The 19,719-nt window shown below is 38.5% G+C and overlaps 1 protein-coding gene across 1 annotated transcript in view; it reads left to right on the top strand.

Moving 5' to 3' along the window:
- The window catches only part of LOC135260818 (gamma-aminobutyric acid type B receptor subunit 2-like), a 98,061-nt gene that overhangs the window by 58,999 nt on the left and 19,343 nt on the right, over positions 1-19,719 (top strand). The window contains exons 8-13 of the mRNA XM_064346436.1: positions 3,623-3,683; positions 6,251-6,331; positions 7,483-7,633; positions 8,362-8,494; positions 9,251-9,358; positions 12,278-12,400. Coding sequence (XP_064202506.1) covers positions 3,623-3,683; positions 6,251-6,331; positions 7,483-7,633; positions 8,362-8,494; positions 9,251-9,358; positions 12,278-12,400 — 657 coding nt within the window. The remainder of the gene's footprint in view (positions 1-3,622; positions 3,684-6,250; positions 6,332-7,482; positions 7,634-8,361; positions 8,495-9,250; positions 9,359-12,277; positions 12,401-19,719) is intronic.

The raw sequence follows: 19,719 nt of genomic DNA, 5'->3' as shown, positions 1-19,719 counted from the left end.
ATTTTAAAGTGGGTGTACCTTATTTAAAGAGCATGAATTAAATCTTCTGTATGAAGGGAAAACAGTCCTGCAACTCAGCAATGGAGAACAGTGACTTTGCAAACCAGATAGCGTGAAAGAAACAAACAACACAGTTTGCGCACTGTCATAAGCATCCCACACAGATATTGAATTCCCATTCATCATAAAGGTAAAAAAGGTTGATGTGTATAATAAAAAACACAAGTCTGTTGCATACACTGGCAGCAGGCTTTCAAATGAGGCTGTTGCCTTTTTGTAAATTACCAGGAGACACACTGACCCATGTCTTTTGGAGAGAGAGGAAAAATAGCACATGACCTCCGGCTTAACGGGACTCCCAGCCCCACACCCTGGGGGAGCGGGCTTTGAAAGTGCTGTGTGACAGTCTGTTTGTCCTGCAGGCATCTCTCTGTACCCTGAGTTCTGACCTTTCTGTCTCGGACTCCCTGGTGTGGTCATGCAGGACCCAGACTGTAGCAGTACTAATCGTTCTGCAGTCTGAAGGACAGGGATACGCAGGCCTGCCTCTCTAGTGTGGGGCTAAGCTGCTTACAACTCAGAACCATATGATCGCAACGGGCTGGTTTTGATGTCACTTCTAAGCAATAACCACTTTATATTTTATAGATAAAAGCTTATTCTCTCGGCCAGTGACCCTTCATGGATTTCCTGTTGCCATCTGTCATACACTATGACTATGCATCATCACTTTATAATTAGAGGTACAATAGTTGCAGTGGACATATTTGCATTAAAAAATGTTTCTGTTAAAATGTCCCAATTGAATCCCAATGTTATGCCCTTGCAAATTTCGCTCAAGAAAATGTGATGTAATACATGAACATTAACAACTATTAAGCAGTGTGTAGACAGTGAAGATGGAGCAGAAATGATTTGACTAGAGATGCAATCATCCTTACTGTTTACCACAAGAAGCCATTGAACATTGTGATTGTTCATTATAACCTTAGAGACAGCACTTGCGGTTACCGGCATGTTTCTACAAACCATATGCAACCCTACTACTGAGCATCAGCCCATGATTGAAATTGAGCAGGCAGTAATCATGCTTTAAACCAATGCTCTGTTTCCATTAGGTTCCATTAGGTTTCTTGTATTATGTACAATGAAGCATTGTCTATATGGCCTTTGTGGGTTCTGGTTATTGAAAGGAAACTACAAAAACCTGTAGACAGGATAGCACACCAAAATCTGTAGTATTATTTTACAAATAAAAGGGCCTGTTAATAGTCAGCTCACTCCAGAATTTGTAAAAACTAAGCATGATACAGCCTGCCAGGCCACTTACAAGAAAGGTTTTGTCTTCCCTAACTGAAATGAGAAATACCTGAGGAACCACGCTGTCCTTGATTAATGCCATCCTTTAATGGAATCTACAGATGTACGGTGTTTGTAATGTAGCATTTGGCCTGCCTCATACATACATATCTACATGAGCCCCCCCCCCCCCCCAATTAATGAACAATGATAACAAAGCAGTGAAGCAAATTGTCCCTGATTGGTTTACAAAATACTAGAATATTGTCCAAATGACACAATAATTCAATTAATCGGCACATGGAGAGACAATAGACAAAGAAAGAAAATCACTTACTGTGCATGTTCTTGTGGGAAATACATTATTACCTTTGTTTTCTTCATTGGTACCATTGAAATGGGTGGTTGAAAGACCTATACTGGAGTTAGCCCTGCTGATGCTAGATAGCAACATGTCTCAACAAGACGAGGAAGTGAGCTGCAAAAACAAAGCCTAGTCTTGGCCACTTGATTTATATCCTGGTGCAGTTTAATTAATGGGGAACAGAGGTTTGTGGTTTCTGAAATAGCACAGTGTACATGAATAACCCAAGCCTTCTTTTCCATTGTTCCTTAACTATTACAGAGAAATGGCTTTTATTGGCCCATTAGCGTTTCCACGAGGAACTTTACGAACTAGAACCTTGAGGACTCGTGCTTCCACCAGGAACTAGGTTAAATACGTTCCCGGAACTATACCCGGAAACCTTTGGGAACTCAGTGCGTTTCCGCAGGAACTAGGGTCTAAATTTAGTTCGGGGCTTTTTACCCTAAAAGTTCCTGCTTGGGGAGTACTTTCAAGTACAGGAACCTTTGGTGGAGCTTGCAGCGCTGAACATTTCTGATTGTCAGTACTCGCAGCATTTGTTGTTTTATTTTCAACGCCATGTTTAAAATATGCAGCGAAACCAATTTTTTTCATAATAACTTCAAATCAAACTTGTATGTTATGCGGCGCAGTAGCCTAGTTTTGGTTATAGCCTGCCAACGTCTTGGAATTATAACGTGTGCTCTTCTGTTCTTTTCTTGCTTTAGTATTCGTTTTATAAAATGCTAAGCATTCGTGCTGGAACAGCATATTACGTACCAAAACATTCAAACGGATTAATTCGGTTTCTGAATATTTTCTTCCGGATTTTCTTTGTTAGCCCGTTGTAATTGACTCAAAACGTTTGATACAGTTATGTGAGGTATGCGGTAGTTCTGCGTAATTCACATTGGTGATACAGTAAAAGCAAACTGGAAATCACCTTCCGCACTTTTTGTCAGGGTAAAATAACAGGTTAATTCTAGTAATCGTCCCTTTAGCTTTTTCAGATTGCCGTAATTTTACTCTGCCATTCTTCAATTCCACAAAAAGACCAGGAAGACTATGGACTAATTTATGGTGCATGGTTCGCATCTGGAGGGCACACTTCGCTGCTCGGCTAGCAGTAACTTCGAAGGAAAGCAAACGGTGGCTGTACCACTACTAATTTAAATTTTCGCGCAAGTCCGAGTTTTCGTTCTATTCTTGTCATTTTGCGATTAGCCAATATGGAATTGACGATGAGAAAGTAATCAAACAGCAAATTGTTTACAACGTGTGCATGTTTTCTGCTGTTGTTGCCAGTTATATTGGAAATGTGAATGCATTCTGTCGCTTCGGATGTCAAGACATGAAAGCGAATGTTCGCATAAAACATAGCCTAATGAATGTGTTTGAGAGGATATATAAAACAGTTACAATCTGACTATTGGCCTGTTATATCCTATTTGTTGCATAACAACGGTCCAAGTTCAACTACCAACGACAGTTTTGCTTGACAACGGTAAAATATGCCCAAACGGCTGCTGAAGAATATTTCAATTCCAGGTGATTAAATCGATAAAAATCAATAAATACAAAAGTAACCATATATAATCATTGTTGGTAACCCGTTGTAGGCCTATATAAGTGGAATAAACCCCTCCGGGCTGTCCCGGTTATTAGAAAATAATGTAGGCTACTTCTGTGGTAGTATGGGGTTACAGAAGAAATCATAGGACAGATGGACCGACGACAACGTCGCTTTTTCATACGTCAGTGGGCTAATTTGCCTAATCTTCGCGGGACTTTAGACCACGGTGGAAACGCAGACAACAGTGGGCTGAAGGAACCTTTTAGTTCCTTGAAAAGTAGTTCCTGGGACTAAAAGTTCTGGGTACTTTTGGTGGAAACGCGGCTATTGTGTGCTGTATGTGTATGAATTTATGGTGTACTTTGGGCCAAGATGTAAATCATGAATTTCTTCTCTTTTTTCAGGGTCAAGTTATGTTCCGAAATGGTGAACGGATGGGAACTATCAAGTTTACACAATTTCAAGGTAAGCACAAGACGCCAGACTATTTCCACCTAGTTTGCACTAAGGTATAGTTCTATGTGGCTTACAAGTAGCTGACTACTGTTATTCACTTAAAAGAATAACAGTTGGAAGCTTGGGGTAGGTTAGATGGATAGTGGTAGCTTTCAAAAGGTTTTTTGCAATGTGTTTTGGGTGCAAATGAGGTGCAACACATCCTGTTTCTGCTAAAAATCTTCAACACATTCTGTTGACTCAGGAAAGAAAGCATTCTATAGTTTGTTTCATTATTTGTATAATTTTATTATACAGCCTTCATTTTGAAATGTGGGCAGTTTTTCTGAAAGGATTGGATATGTATGGTGCTTGAGATGTAGACATTGCTCTGTAGCACTTTTATTGGACAATTTTGATGTTGTGATTAAATAAAAAAATTTGGTTGATCTCTACAAAAGATCATATTGTGCATCTGCGGTGTACATATCCAAAACTTTTTTTGTCACATAAATTTGAGTTCTGAGAATCAAGACTTCTGTCTTTGTTTTTTGTCTTCTGCTTCACTTCTGTGAAAACAAGCTCATGACCATTTATGACCTGAACATATAGCAGTCACCTTATCTGTCATTACTAGTGTGACCATTCTATACAGCACCAAGGGAAGTATATTTAACAATATATGTAATTTATAACATTTTATTCAGCAATTTCATTATGCAAATCACAACACAGAAACTATGTGTGTTTTCTGATCTTTATTGCTGTTGGCAATTATGTTTCTAGCCAGCATGCTGCCAGTGTGTACATTATGGTAAACAGGAACCCTGTGTGTGCATATAATGTGTGCGCTCATGATGTCTGTGTGTATAATATGATTACCTTCGCTATCGGCAACTATTTTTCATCAGGGATTCCTGAAACATGTTATGGAAAGAGGGAGCATGCATTGAGTTGCATACCTTATACAGTATGCAACTGTATTGCTTGTGTGCGTGGATGCTTTTACGTTTCTGTATACCAAACATGATTTTAGATGGCACACCTCCTTTTTAACTGAGAGCTGACTTTGGGAGACAGACACATGGGGAATATTGTGTCCAGATGGGACCCATGTCTTGTTTGTTGGGCTAAATCGATTCATGAAAAATGGAGTTTCCATTTATCACCATTCACACTGGATGGTTTTTCTCAGGCATTTAGAGGATCGATACTGCTAAAGATTCAAGTTATTCAATGCAGCATTGAATAAACATTTGTGATATAAAACATGATGTTATATAGAAGTAATTATATAAAACATAATTACTTCTATTTTACGATTATGGACATAGTGAAATTATTATGCAATTTTATTAATATTTTCAAAAGGTATTTTATTTAAATGACAGTTTTACCAGTGTCTGCTATATTTGGGAATTTCACACATCAAAGAACAAAACAGGAAACTTATTTAAGGTTAGAAGTAAGAGAAATCTTCAAGAGCTTTGTAGCGAGACTTCAGAAAATGAGTTTCTCAGCTCCTTCCTAACTATTATTTTAATCAAAGTTTGAAGTTAAGCCAACCAGACCAGAAGAAACAATTACACTAAACAAGAACTGGGAAAAATGTCTTGAGTTTCTTTTTGCCACAAATATTCCAAATGTGAAGCTGACTAATGGGAATTTGGCAGCTGGTAAGTTGTGACACAGAGAAACACGCAAGATGTGAACCACTGGAATGAAAACATTTGAGATATTAAACATGAGCTTCTGAATGCCTTAGACTGTACAGGCAATGTTTCACCTAATTTTCAGTTGTAATTCGGACTTGAGTTCTGAGTTATGTTTGTGCAAAACATTTATAATTTTTAATGCAAATGTTGACAAACACAAATAAATAAATAAATAAATATTTGATTGTTACATTGGTATTGAGCTTACAGTAAGGACCTTGGCAGGGCTGCACCGGGTATGTGTGCACAGCCACTAAACTCTTAGTCATTACTCTCATTACTAGTTAGTTTATAACCATAACCACAATCGCACTAGCTTCAGTCTGTTAATTCAGTAATGTAATGACTGTTGTTCATGTCATGCCCTTTTTACTTACCTCACTTTATTTTTCTCTCTTTTTTGCTTAACCAGTGTCTAGTATTGCTGTTAATAAGTACAGTAGACATTCTAGATAACTTGTAATCTGTGAAACAGAAGACGATCTTGTTACAAATGTGCATTAAATTCAGTCGACACATTATAACTAGGCTACATTTAAAATGACCCATAGTTGAGCAAACCAACCCTGAGTGTTACATTAGTAATAAGCTATACCTGCATATTAGTAATTGTGTTTTTCTTAGTAATTCACTCTCAACAATGTCCAGGTGATCTTTTTAGTCATGAATGGGCTTTTAGTAGCAATCATGTATTGGGCTCTCAGTAATGAGCAGGTGTTTTTTCAGGAATGGGCTTTTCGTAAAAACCAGGTGTTTTCATGGGCTTTCCATAATGACCAAGTGTTTTCTTCAGTAATGAGCTTTCTGCAATGATAAAGTGTTTTCTTTAGTAATGGGCTTTCAGTAATGACCTATGCATGTATTCTTTGTGTGTCTCCACAGAGGGTCAGGAGGTGAAAGTGGGAGAATACAATGCTATCGCTGATGTGTTGGAACTCATCAACAACTCAATCAGGTTTCAAGGTAGGAATGGGACGTTGTTTTACAGACATTTATCAACAATATATTTTGTCTAGACTGACAAAACATTTACACAAACCACCTCAGGATTATTACTGGGAGTAGAATGTTTATATCAGTAAATTAGGAGACATGGCTATGAATATATTGTAGAAACTTTATTTTACTATACAAACAGGGCTTAATAATGTTATATCATGGTGTAAATCATTAGATGGCCTACTTTACTGTGCTTGTTGTAAACACTGGTCACACTCTCATCAACTTCAGGAAAAACAAACATTAAAGCAGTTGTAAATTGTAAACTGTGTCTGCGTTATAGCTGGCACTGAATGTAGTTAACTTATGCTTGTCACAATGAACTCTCTCACCCCTCTGTCAGTTACCAACCATGAACAATGTGTCTACATTTCCTTTGTTAATGCATTTGATGGTGGCTTTTCATGTTGTGTTATTATGCACAATATACCGTACGCTCATGCAAAAAAGGAATTAGCTCATGTTCGTTAATGGACCCGATGAACAAAGATCCTACACATTCCTGTTTAACACAACTATTAATAATGCTTAATAATTTAACCTTATATTTGACCACAAAACATCTGTTATTGCATTGGCTGAGGGTTTTGTTAACATGAACAATTAATTGATTAACAATTAATTGTTGTTAATGATATGGATTATTCATTTGTTGAGGAATTAGTTTAGTTAATGGAATTTTATTGCCGGTACCATTACCACCGAAATGTCTATATTAACTGTAAATGTATGTACTGTAAAGTCTGCACTGAATGCTACAGTGCATTGCTAAAGGCATACTTTAACTTAAAGGTGCAGCATGTAAATTTGTTGTAGAACACTTTTGTTAATATTTGGTTAAATTTCCTTCACATCCCAACAGATATCAATAAATTAAAAGGTCTATGCACACAATCCAGTCTCTCTGATTGCTCCATTCTCTGAAATAAGCCACTCCAAATTTCACCGTGCCTGAATCTTAACAGCCAATCAGGACAGCTGTCGGCCGTGCCTCCTGTTGCACAATCACAGCGCTGCCAAGCAAACAGGGCTTCTAAAATACGCAAACACACACTGTCACAGTTTGATTGAGATTAAGGCTTAATAGGATAAATGTTATCAAACTTTCACCATAGGTATGGAACCCCCAAAAGATCGGACAATTGTGCATCTCCAGCGACGGCAGATCAGTGTGCCACTGTACAGCATCCTGTCTGTCATCACAATTCTGGGCATGTTCATGGCTAGCGCCTTCCTGTTCTTCAACATCCAGAACCGTAACCACAGGTAGAACTTACTGTTTACTTTGGACTTTCCACTGTGAGCTGCTATAGAAACATGCTTGTCAACAGCATAGTAACTAATACTTGAAGAAAAAAAACATGCTTTAAAATAAACATTTTCATTTGTTAAAAACCTGGGAATTAGCCACATTTTTCTTAAACAAATCAGCTGGCCGGTAATACAGCAAATTGGTTCTCTCTAGCATTTCATAAAGACAGAGCAGGGACACCTTACTCTAAGACTTGCCAGTAGAGTGTTTCCCCTGATATTATGTTGCTCCCCCAAACCAGTCATAATTACATGTGAAATTGGAATCAGATTGTTTTATGTATCCATTTCTTAAACAAAAAAGCATGTCACACTCACACTACAGAGAAACATACTGCATGAATAAGCTTGAGGGTGACAAATGGGTTTGCACTTCATATTGAAGCTGGTAGAGTGGTCCAAGAAGCTTGCCCCACCTTCTCAGAGTGTGATCCAGTCAAGGGTTCCATAGTCTTGGAAAGTACTACTCATCTGAGAACTTCTCAGAACCACGCTTCCATGTGGCCTGGTTCTCTAAAGACAGGAGCTATTAAAGGGGTCCCAGCAGACTGGTGGAAATGGGCCAAGCCAGGCGGTGCATTCATTAATCACACTGGCAGTGCAGCTCTCATTATATCCACGGGTACGTCAGATCGGCGAGGTCTTAAGCTCCCCATCTGTCCGCCTCCTTCCTTCTCCCGCAGGCTGATAAAGATGTCCAGCCCTTACATGAACAACCTCATCATCCTGGGAGGGATGCTCTCTTACGCCTCCATCTTCCTCTTCGGCCTCGACGGGTCCTTCGTCTCTGACAAGGTGTTTGAGACGCTGTGCACGGTGAGTACCCCTTCCATCAAGTCTCTTCCTTCCTGTCTGAGCAGGAGGGAATCTCAAGGAGACTTATTACGCTTGTCACTGAGGACTATATTAAGAATGGATTTGGGCATCTGTTGGGACAGCAGGAAACAGCAGGCATCGATGCCACATATTAACCTCTAGGCATGAGATCCACACGGAGAGAGAGGATGGATGCTTGACCTCTGCGTGCCCTGAATCTCCATGTGACCTAGGACAAACCCCTCCATCCAAAGGGCATTCTCTCACTGTGGCCATCCTGCAAGATTACCCCCCAATTTCTCTACCAGTCGTACTAATGCAATAAATGAAGGCATCAGCATGCTATTACTTAAAACGGGAGTCAGCATCTCCTTTTTCTTAAAATAAAAATGATATTTTCCTTTGAAGAAGGAGGTAATTTCCCAGGGTTGTATGTTTTGCAGAGCTCAGTTACATGACTGAACACTGACAGACAAGTGACATTATCACCCACCTAGAGTCCAAACAGAATCACAGTTAGGTCCATGATGAGAGCCTTTTTGCTTTAGCTCAGTGAGTTAAGGGAATGCTGTGTGGACAGTGAGGGTCATGGTTTGAAACCGACAGCAAACCCCCAAAAGTGAAAGGGATATTAAACTGATTTGTGACATACTGGCTCTTGTCTTTTCAAGTGCCTAAAACCTGATCAGAATTGTTGGAGCTGTGAGAGGTTGTCATGAATTAATTAGCATTTATTTTTTTCATTTATTTGTACAGGTCCGCACATGGATTCTTATAGTGGGATATACAACAGCTTTTGGGGCAATGTTCGCAAAGACCTGGAGAGTCCATGCCATCTTTAAGAATGTGAAGATGAAGAAAAAGGTGAGCGTCCATACAGCAAATAAAATTTTATAAATGTTAAATAACTTGCAATGAAATTTCAAATTGCAAGCTAAGAGGAAGAGGAAAGCTAATACTTCCACTCTGGTTAGATTAATTGTGGTTAGAGTAAAACCAAATTCTAAGTATCATTATTACTATCATATAAGTTTTTTTAGGCAACATATTTATGTAATCAATAGTCAACTTTAGTAATATGCAATATTATCAATGTCTGTTTTAATCTTAATGATGTATAAGATGGTGTAAAGGTGTTTGTAAGTATATTGACTCACATAGGATTTAGTGCCCTACATGTACGTTACAATAGTAACATCTGAAATGCAGGAAAAATTACTTAAATTGAGGTTATCTTTCCAGGCTGACCACAGTCTTGTTAGAAAGTCATTCCCCTCTCATAGCGATAGTAGGAAGCACATGGTTCAGGCAACATGAAATGTAAGCTTTACAAAAGGTCTGTCCATCTCTGATCCACCTGAGAGGACAGTAAAAATAGTGTTAATTGAAATATGCAAATAAATTAATGAAATATAATGAAACTCCAATAATGTGTTTGTTCTTTCTGGCTGACTGGCCATGTAAAATATTTCTTTGAGGTTGTCTGCGGTACTCGTATGTGCTTTTTTGGCCCTTAGAGTACAGTATGTGCTGTTTTATCTTTAGATTTTTGTGTCTGTGGTATTGCCTGGGCAGGAACTCTAGGACCTGTGGGTGCTGTCAGAGAGAGGTCACAGCTGTTTTTGGCACTGTGCTGTCCAGCCCTGGTCCAGATTGGTGGCCTTAGGGAAACCCTTGTGCTATTTCTTGTTTCAAATCCTGCCAAGGTTTTATTTTTTGCCCTGGTCTTCCATCTAAGCAACCTGCAAGTAGATTATATAAAGACTGAACAAAGGCTAGACTGATTCAGAACCAACCTCTGAATTAACCTTGCCCTGCTTCAGTTGAAATGAGCTAGATGATGTGCCCACATATTTTTTTAAAGAAAGAAAAACATATTTTTGTATACGTTTTGTTTATTACTATTTCTCTAGTGTTGTGACAATTTATAACAGAAAGTTAGAGCAAAGAACACACGTTTAGTGATGAACAAGTCAGTATTCCATCACCGCAAAATGGGCGGAGTATTGATGTCCTGCCAGTTACTGACCCATATGCGCAAATCAGAGAAACTTTCCATGGAACTTGAAGATTCCTTATGATCTTTCACGGATAATACATTGTAGTTGCAGGCTATTTACGGTTCAAAAAGCCTTGCACTCCGAATACTAGCATCTAGTACCTGAGCTGTCTGATACATTGCTATATTATTGCTACATAACTAGTCTTTCTCTCTCCATACATGGCCCTCTCCGATAGAAATAGAGTATATACTGCAAATATACTTAACTGAACTGTGTTACTTAGATATTGCAATACTTAGCACTATATGGGAAAATATGCAAACACAACAGGTGCTTTAAAATAGGTGCTATGACATATATTTAGCATTACTTTTCACAAATAGCATTTTTTATTATATTTATATTAGGCATTAAAAAATATAATTTAATAATATAGTAAACATATTCACAGATATTTTTTGTAACCAGCATTTTCATGCGGTGACTCCAAATGGACTTGTTCGGGTAGAATTGTGAATTTAAGCTCTATTGTTTAGTGTGGTCTGAGTGAATATGCAAGAACCCTTACAACACAATGTACTGCTGAATGGGACTCAAATATCAAGCACCTTTCTTTGTTAGCTCGTCCTCCCAAGCAAATACAATAAGCTGGTTCAGTTAACATAATAATTCACGGGACGCGCTCTCTGCCCCTGGGGGGGCCTGTTGTCAGGTATGAGAGTCGTGTGATATTTGAGTCTCATTCAGTAGTACTGGCAGTGTGAGTAACTCCCATGACAGCCGACCGCTCGGTTTGGACTCTCAGAGTGAGTGCCCCACTTCTGCACTCCTCGAAGGGAACAGCAGATCTCTGAGCAAACAGCCTGTTTGTCAGTCAGAGATGGCACTCCATAGTTTACTCAAGTGTTTTGCGGTTTCTGAGATTATCTAAGTGTGCCACTGCAGAGAATTGAAGTTATGTTGGCCAAGAAAGCGTGTGCTGGCTGCTCCACAGTATATTTATTGATGATATTTTGTGTTGGTTCAGAGAGCTTATAACGACAGAAGAGCACAATAATTAATTAAAACTTTGTTGTGGCTTAGCTACTGGGCAGGCAGGATTTAAAAAAGGAATCATCTTTATCAGGCACTGATTGTTATTAAGAAAAGGAGCTATAGCTTGTGCCAGATATAAAATATAACTATTGTCCTCATCCTATGTAATTCACAGTCTCATCAGTATGTACAGCGCCCTCCATTATGTTAGGGACAAAGACATTATTTATTTATTTATTTATTTATTTTGGTTGTGCGCTCCACAATATTACATTTTGAATCAAACAATTCACCCATGGTTGAAGTGCAGATTCTTTGCTTTTATTAAAAGGTATTTTTACACATTTTGGTTTTACCAAGTAGATATTACAACACTTCAATTCTACAGTGTTTCTATAGTGTTTCATGAGATTGGTGAACAATTTAGGGAGATCTTTTACAGTTCCTACATTTTATGCTTTCATGTCCATAATTACATATCCAATCATAAGATTGTGTGTTGTTTCTCCAGTTCTGTGGCCTTCTTCATGCATTGATATTTTGAGCCACAGGCAAAATTCTTTTTCTGCTCTTCTCCATTTCTTCTATGACCTTTTCTGTGATGTTTTGTCTTGCCATCCCCATATCGTTTTTTTAATAGGAAGCATAAGAAGTAGCCGGTTTTCACCTGCTGTAACACAGGAACATGAATGTTCTTCCCTGGCCTGTTTCTCTCAGACACTCTCTCCGTCCAACCCCTGTCTAGATCATCAAAGACCAGAAGCTGCTGATCATTGTTGGTGGAATGCTGCTGATAGACCTCTGCATTTTAATCTGCTGGCAGATTGTGGACCCACTGAAGAGAACAGTGGAAGAGTACAGTCTAGAGGTACAGTCGGTCTGCATTAATGCCTGTGTTGCGAGTTTATAACCTTATTCTTGCTGGCGATATGATTCATTTGTTATTTTTAGCTTTGATAACTTCAAATTTTAGTCATGACCTGAAGAATAAGAGTTCCTAAAAATGTATTACCTTGGTGAGGAATTCACTGCTTGTTTTGTGAATATATTTAAAAGATGATCATTTTAACGTGGCAAAGAACCTAAGAATGTTGTAGGACATTAAAGAACGATTTTAAAGTTTCAGGTGATATGAGAAAGTTTGCAAACTAAAACGTGTTAAGGCTGGTGAGCTATAAATAGAACTGCTGAAAGTGGGGTGGAGATAGAAATTTTACATTAAAGCAATTAGATATGTCTTTCGCCCATTAAAAAAAAAAAAAACAATTATTAAGACCCCTTAGTTTGGTCATGTCAAGTAAAAATCTCTGTGTTGAATGTGCCTATAATCACTAGCCAAGTGAAGCTTCCCCACAACATCACTACATATCCCGTGAAATGCATGGTTTCAATGTTATGAAAAAATCGTGATGATAGATGGGGGCCAGAGGCCCATACTAGCTTTATGAATGTATAGATATTCTACATTTTTGGCTTGATTAAACAATGCACTTTTTTGTGGTCCATCTGACAATTTCAAATGAATCCTGTTTATATATTTTTAATCCAAAACTGATTAGGATTGTTCAGAACAGAACAGGACAGTGGTAAAGGTGGATACACAATCAAGTCCAAAATCCAATACTTTTGCCCCATTTTGTCAACATTGAGAACATAAGACTGACATTCCAAAATTCCAGACCATGTGACCTCCACCAACCAAGGTCCAACATTTAGCATTTCTTTACATGCTTATTCTCATTTAGATATTTTCTGAATATATTTTTAGTTACTTTACTTAATATAGGTTACTCATGCAATATTCTACTGTTTGTTCCTAAAAGGCATTCACTGTAAAGACACATCTTTGTACATCTTTACTCAATGTCTGCAATCCATATTTGTTCAAGCTTTTGAGGTTGTGGACATGGTTTTGCTTCCAGTAGAATCTCTGCGATACGTGTATCTTACTGTGAAGTATGTTATGGTGATCAAAATAGTGGGAACAGACTTTATGGCCTGGCTGAGCACCAGTGCTCTGTGTGTCCTGCCAGCTCACACACTCCCGACCAGCTTTCGGAGCAGATCTGATGGTAGATAAAAGATGTAACGAGTTAAAGCGACTCAGTCATACCACCCCTGGGCTTTAGAGGTCAATACGATGAAAAGAGGTCCCCGAGGGCTGATTTCACAGAACGTTTGATGTATCGATCCATGAGGAGTTGGATGTGCTTTATGTTTCCTCCCTTGTTCCCTCATGGGGCAGGGGCCCCTCTGAGTGATTTTCCCTCTATTGGAAAATAGGAGCAAATATTTATTTTCTAGCTGAGGTAAAGATAAGGGTTGATTGTTGTTTATATTTCTACAGCAGGAGAACACCCACAATTCCAAGCCAGTAGCCTATTGCAGGTTTAAGCTTTTGTTTTCTTCTTCTTCTTCTTCCTCTTCTGTTAGTAGCACAAGTAGAAGCCCATAACCACATCAAAAATAGCCTATTTTCAGGGGAGGAGCATATGACAAATGTGGAGTAGTTTTGTGCGTATATGTAATGTCTAGCTCTGTGGTCATTATCGCTTTAATGCCCAGCCCTGAGGTCATTATCATGTTCATACCACTGCTTACAGTACCAACAAAAAGTATAATTATGGTCAAAATATGCATTTCAAAATATGTGATTCTATTGCAATTGAAACATTACTTAAATATTCCACCAACTATCTCAAACCCTATACTTCTTAGAAAGAAATGTGTCTTTCTAGTCCTTCTGTCAACCAGGTTAGATAGCAATCTAGTTTTATCGAAGGTTCACCATCACTCTAGTTTAGTCATACTTCACTTTATACTCTATAGTACACCAGCAGGAGCACCCCTCCTCCGAAAAGCTTACCTCACCATGTCGCACATGGCATTGATTCACATCAAAATATCAGACCTGGGTAAATACAAGTCAGTTTATCTGCTCGCAGTTTCAGCCGCAGTCTAATGCATCTCAATTATTCTTGAGCATGTGATTGTCTTAAACCAATGTGTCAATGTGAATGAGGCTCGAAGTCGAGTTGTTGGATCCAGGTGCTGACTCAGTGCGGTCATTAAAGATTGTACAGCACATATAACAACAAGAAGGAAGATCCCCCTGTCTGCCGCCAAATCCCCCAACAGGATTTTCACTTTGGCCAACTTATCATCCCCCAATTCAATTGACTAAATAAATTCCTCCCTCTCCACTTCAGTTGTACAATGAGCTGCAAAGGACTGCGTATCAATCAAGTGCTGCTGTGGCAGAGGTTGAATTGAGTCACCCCCTCACATTACAGTGCTTTGATATCCATCAAAGACACTGTATAAATGTAATTAATTTCATGTCTGTTAAACAATTTCCAAACTTAGTCCTGCAACTTGCTTAATTGCTCAATAAGGACTAAAAATCATTTCTGATCAATGAAAGCTATCCAAAGGGCCAATGTGTCACAGAAACGCATAGGAACAGTATTGTGACAAAAGGAACTGGGCTTGTACCCAAAAGGTTGTAGGTTTGACTCTCATGGTACTTTCTCAGCTGTGGTCCCTGCTCTGTCTATTACTGTGTCTGCTTTCTACCTGTCTGAATAAAGCAAAAATATGAAAGGATGATGAACTATGCTTTGAAAAAAATTACTTGACCTAGTTTACAAGTAGCAAGGTTGCACAGTAGCTGAAATAAAAATTGCCATCAGTAACTAAATATTTATGGCTATTTTTATTTCATAGACAGCTGCCTTGCTGGTGACTGTACCTGCCCTAAATGTAACCCCTTTTATTTGCTAATAATTCAAGATACCTAAACTGCAATGTCAGTAATTGCTGACACTGCTTCCCTTTTCCAACACCACAACCAGGTGAGATCCTTAATTTCCCTATTAAATACCATATTGTGATGTAATAGTGTATATTGATTTACCCAGAAATGGTTTCTACTTTGGTTTGTATTATTAACCTTATTATTGTTTTTATTTTATCATTATTTGTGCTACTTTTTAAGGTTTTTATAAAAGTATTTGTCAATTATTTTAAAATATAGTCCCACTCATTTCCTCTTTTGTTACCGGAAGACAAACCATCCGGACATTGATTAGTATTCTGGTGACTGTCCTAACCCCCCTCCTTCTCTCCTATTCTGAGCTGCAGCTAATGTAGGCTGAAAGAATATTGCAGTAGCCTATAGCATCACCATGGCAACAACCACATTTCTGACAACAATATACCAGCACAGCAACGGTGATATTTAGGGCACCTAAAAAGAACAGTTTAGGCTGTGAATGATGCCGTGTACAGCATTCTGATGCAAACATGCTCATACACATGCATACTTAAATGTGTACAACATACATGGACATTTTTGCATACTTTTCCAGATATATTCACCTGCAAAATTTGTCTTCGTTGTTCATAAATGTTCAGTATGATGCAGAATGGTATGATCTGAATGAGTCACTGCCTAAGGCTTTAGGAAGAGGGATTAATATTTCATGTAACTGGTCTGAATAAGAGCTCTAGAGATTACAAGGAAGCTATTGCTGGTGGCAGAAGTTTGAAATGTGACTGTTTTCAGCCTCACAAAGGCATGGAACACAGTTCCCACAGACACACACTGACACGCTATATATTATTCCCTATAACCTAATGAATTATACCATAACCTGCATGTATGAGAACATCTATCCTGCTTTCAAATGTCGACCATTCACACTGAAGTACATACACGGACTTTATGATAATCATTCAATTTGCTGAATTTTTATCAAGAAATTGGCAAAACTAATTTAAGTCACCTTTTGGCTTTTGTACTACACAGTTGCAGAGTGATTTGCAGTAAAGTAAAAGTGAAATTGTGGATGAGATTCTGGCAATTTTCACAGTAAATGTAATGCTTACCCAGACTGAACAAGACTGAAAAAAAGTTTTTTTTTTTTTTTTTAAAGGAAAGGGGCCATTTGCACATTGAGCACAGGGTAACAATTTCCATTTTTTAAAATTGTGGATAAACGACCACAGCCCAAGAAAATGTTGGGAATTAATCATGAATGCGCAAAGGGCTAAATGTCTTTTTTCATAGCAAGAAAAAAACAAACATACAGAAGCACTGGTTCATAAATCATAAATGCCAATTATAAGTAAGAGACAGCCCCATCATGAAAGTCTGTTGTCTAGACCTGGCTTTGTGTTCTAATTTCTGAATGAGGAATGGATTTGTCAGTTTCTGTTAGCATGTGTGAGTCCAGATTTCCCCCTCCTCCTGCACCTGTCTCCTTCTCCAGGTGTGGACCCAACCCAGCCATTTGTAATGATTTTAGAAATTCATTATTTCTGCTTGATTATCAGACACACACTATTGTGAGACCCATTCTGTGAGTGAATTGGGAATCTATTTTCAGTATTGACTTGAAAAATGGAAAGGGTGGTAACAGTTTTTTTTTGTTGTTGTTACAAATAAGAGTCCATTGTAAATATGCGTATTTTAGCTGATGGTGTTTGGCAAATTGTAGCTGCTTTATGGCATTTATTAAAGCTTTCATGCCTCACATTTAAATCTATAGGACAGCGACTACTGTGAAAAACATTTTAAGGCTTCAAGTTTTAAAACAAAATACAATATATTTATTATGAATTATAAGTGTTTATTTTCTGTCTCGTGATATAGAAGAAGAGAATATTGGGCACTGAAGAGTTTTGATAAGATTTACCGATTGTGGGGTCTTTGTCTAACTGGTTTGTCATCATATTATAAAGGCATGAGAAGTGGAACTCATTGTGCATTGTTTACCTGGGAACAGTGTTTTCTACTCAAATGTGTGGACATTTTTTAAACGTCAAATTGATAACTTGTTAACCTCAGAATGACACAAAATTCTGTTTTGATATCCACACCATAATGACCTAACATGATGAATTCTTGTGTCATAAGAATATACATTCTTTGATGATGAAAGATGCACCTTACCCCTTACCTGTGTTGGAGTTATCCATCCTTCCCATACCTCCTGAATTTGACAGACAACAAATTGTATGCCAATAGTATATTGCAGACTTAATGGTGAAACATGTTTATGATGGCACGTAATTTAACCTATAGTTAGCGTTCTTGATAGCAGTCAAGATCATATCAAGATAATTGATGACATCTAGATAACATCATTGATAACATTAAGAAGTCCTATAGCTGAAACATTTCCATTTTTATGTTTGTCCCTAACATCCTCAAAACTGCATGAATCTATCAAGTCAGCTAGCTACCCAGCTAACAATAATGAACAGCACAACCTTACTTGTCAAGCAGAAATACGGGCACCTCTCAACTTTCCCCATCTAAGCTGAACTCCCATATTACTCATGATGTCACTACACACAGCTTTAATCTTTCAGGTTATAGGATTTTATATAAATGCATTTATTATGTTTTTTAAAAATAACATCCATGCCGTTTAAACATGTTACGCATACTCTTTATTTGGCTACAGATGGTGGAAAAGTTCCCCTTTTTTCCCCTCAAAGTCATCCAAACCCTCAGCATGACCGCCAGCTGTCTGCACACCTGTAATAAAACCGGCAGCCATTTTAAGATGCAGGCACACTACAATGTCACTGGGAAAAACACGACATGAATTCTAATAGGGAACCAAAAATAAAAATAACAATAAGGTGATACATGTACTTTTTCACTCCTTTCCTATAGTATTTTTCACCGCTCAGCTGAAGCATGTCTTTTCAGTGTAGTGAGAATAGCTGTGCTGTTGTGAAGTTGTGTTGATTAGTGTAATGGAGCCATTAAAAAGCCTTCCTGTTATGACAGGAAGTCAGTTGTCAGCATTGGAGAGTCGTGACAGCAAGGAGAATTACTCCCTCCTATTCGGCACACTGCTTATTCCAGCCGTATAGTTCTAGATCAAGGCTGGTGAACCATGCTCATTCTGTTGATGATATTCATTAAGAATGAGCCGATTCACTGATTTAAATTAAAGAATAACAATCTTATAACTTATAGCATATTTCATACACTATTGTCTTTCCACAGCCAGGAAATTAAGAAAACTCATTATTCATAAATAACTACAAAAATGTAAAAAATGAAAATAAAAAACCTTCAAAAGAAAATAAATGTTTTACAATTATGATAGTCTGACCTAATGAGAATATTGCAAGCCATTATAGAAAATGTCAAAAATGTGGTCTTTTAATAGTGACTGAAAACTATAAACAGAAGGGGCTGCCTTAATATTTTCTGGCAGATAATTCTTTATATTATTAGCATGTATCTGATGTAGTGGGTGGGATCAACTATCCAGACGATTTAGAGGTCAGTGAATCTGTGCAGAATATGTGCAGCATCAATCCATAAAGAAATAACCATATAAACAAACTGCATCATTGCAAAATAGGAAATGCATGCAGTCAGCTTGTTTAAGCCACTAATGCATCATGCGATGATAAAAATGTCCTTCAGTGTAGTTCAATCGTGTATGACAGCAATAGAGAAATTACGACCATGCGCCACCAATGATTCAAACTCGCAAACTAGCGGTTACAAATCCAGTTCCCTAACTGCTGTGCCACACACCTGAAGTGTCCACCTCATTGCTGGGAATGGTCGCAGGACATAAAACAATGTCTGGCTGTAGTCAAACAAGTTGTTTTTTTCGAGAGGGAGGAGGAAGGGAGTACGGTGTCAGGGATGGTTAACATCATGGCACCACGGGCGACATCGATCAGCGGTTGGCGTCTGCGGTCCCCGGGCAGGGACCGCGGTGGATAATTAAACCCCGCGCTGGAGGAAAGGGCTGGCGCGCGGCCAGTCCACCTGCTAACCGCAGGGTGTGAAAGCAGCACGAGAAACAGCTGGGGTGAGTGTCTGAGGCTGCTCCGGGATAGGAAGCTCTCCAGCGAGGACGCTAGGCCCCGTCTCCGGAGTTTGAGCAACCCGCTGTGCGCTTATTAAAACCCCCTTGTGCAAACGCGCATGGCCCACAAAGGGATGCTTCAAACTGTCTGTCTTTATTACAGGGCCTCTGAGGGGCCAGAGCCACAATGGCATTATATTAATTTGGCGTCTGATTATAAATGGAATTAGCTGTGTTCTGTGTGCTAATATGGCTGCGCCGTTGAATTTCTGAGCTTTGGGCTTGAAGGGGAGGCGTAGGCTTTGCACTTGCAGTGAATTGATATAGCAATATTCAG

The sequence above is a fragment of the Anguilla rostrata genome, chromosome 1 (assembly GCF_018555375.3).
Source record: "Anguilla rostrata isolate EN2019 chromosome 1, ASM1855537v3, whole genome shotgun sequence".
Taxonomy (NCBI): domain Eukaryota; kingdom Metazoa; phylum Chordata; class Actinopteri; order Anguilliformes; family Anguillidae; genus Anguilla; species Anguilla rostrata.
Note: the sequence above shows the minus strand (reverse complement) of the source record. Positions and strands in the feature narration are given on the sequence as shown.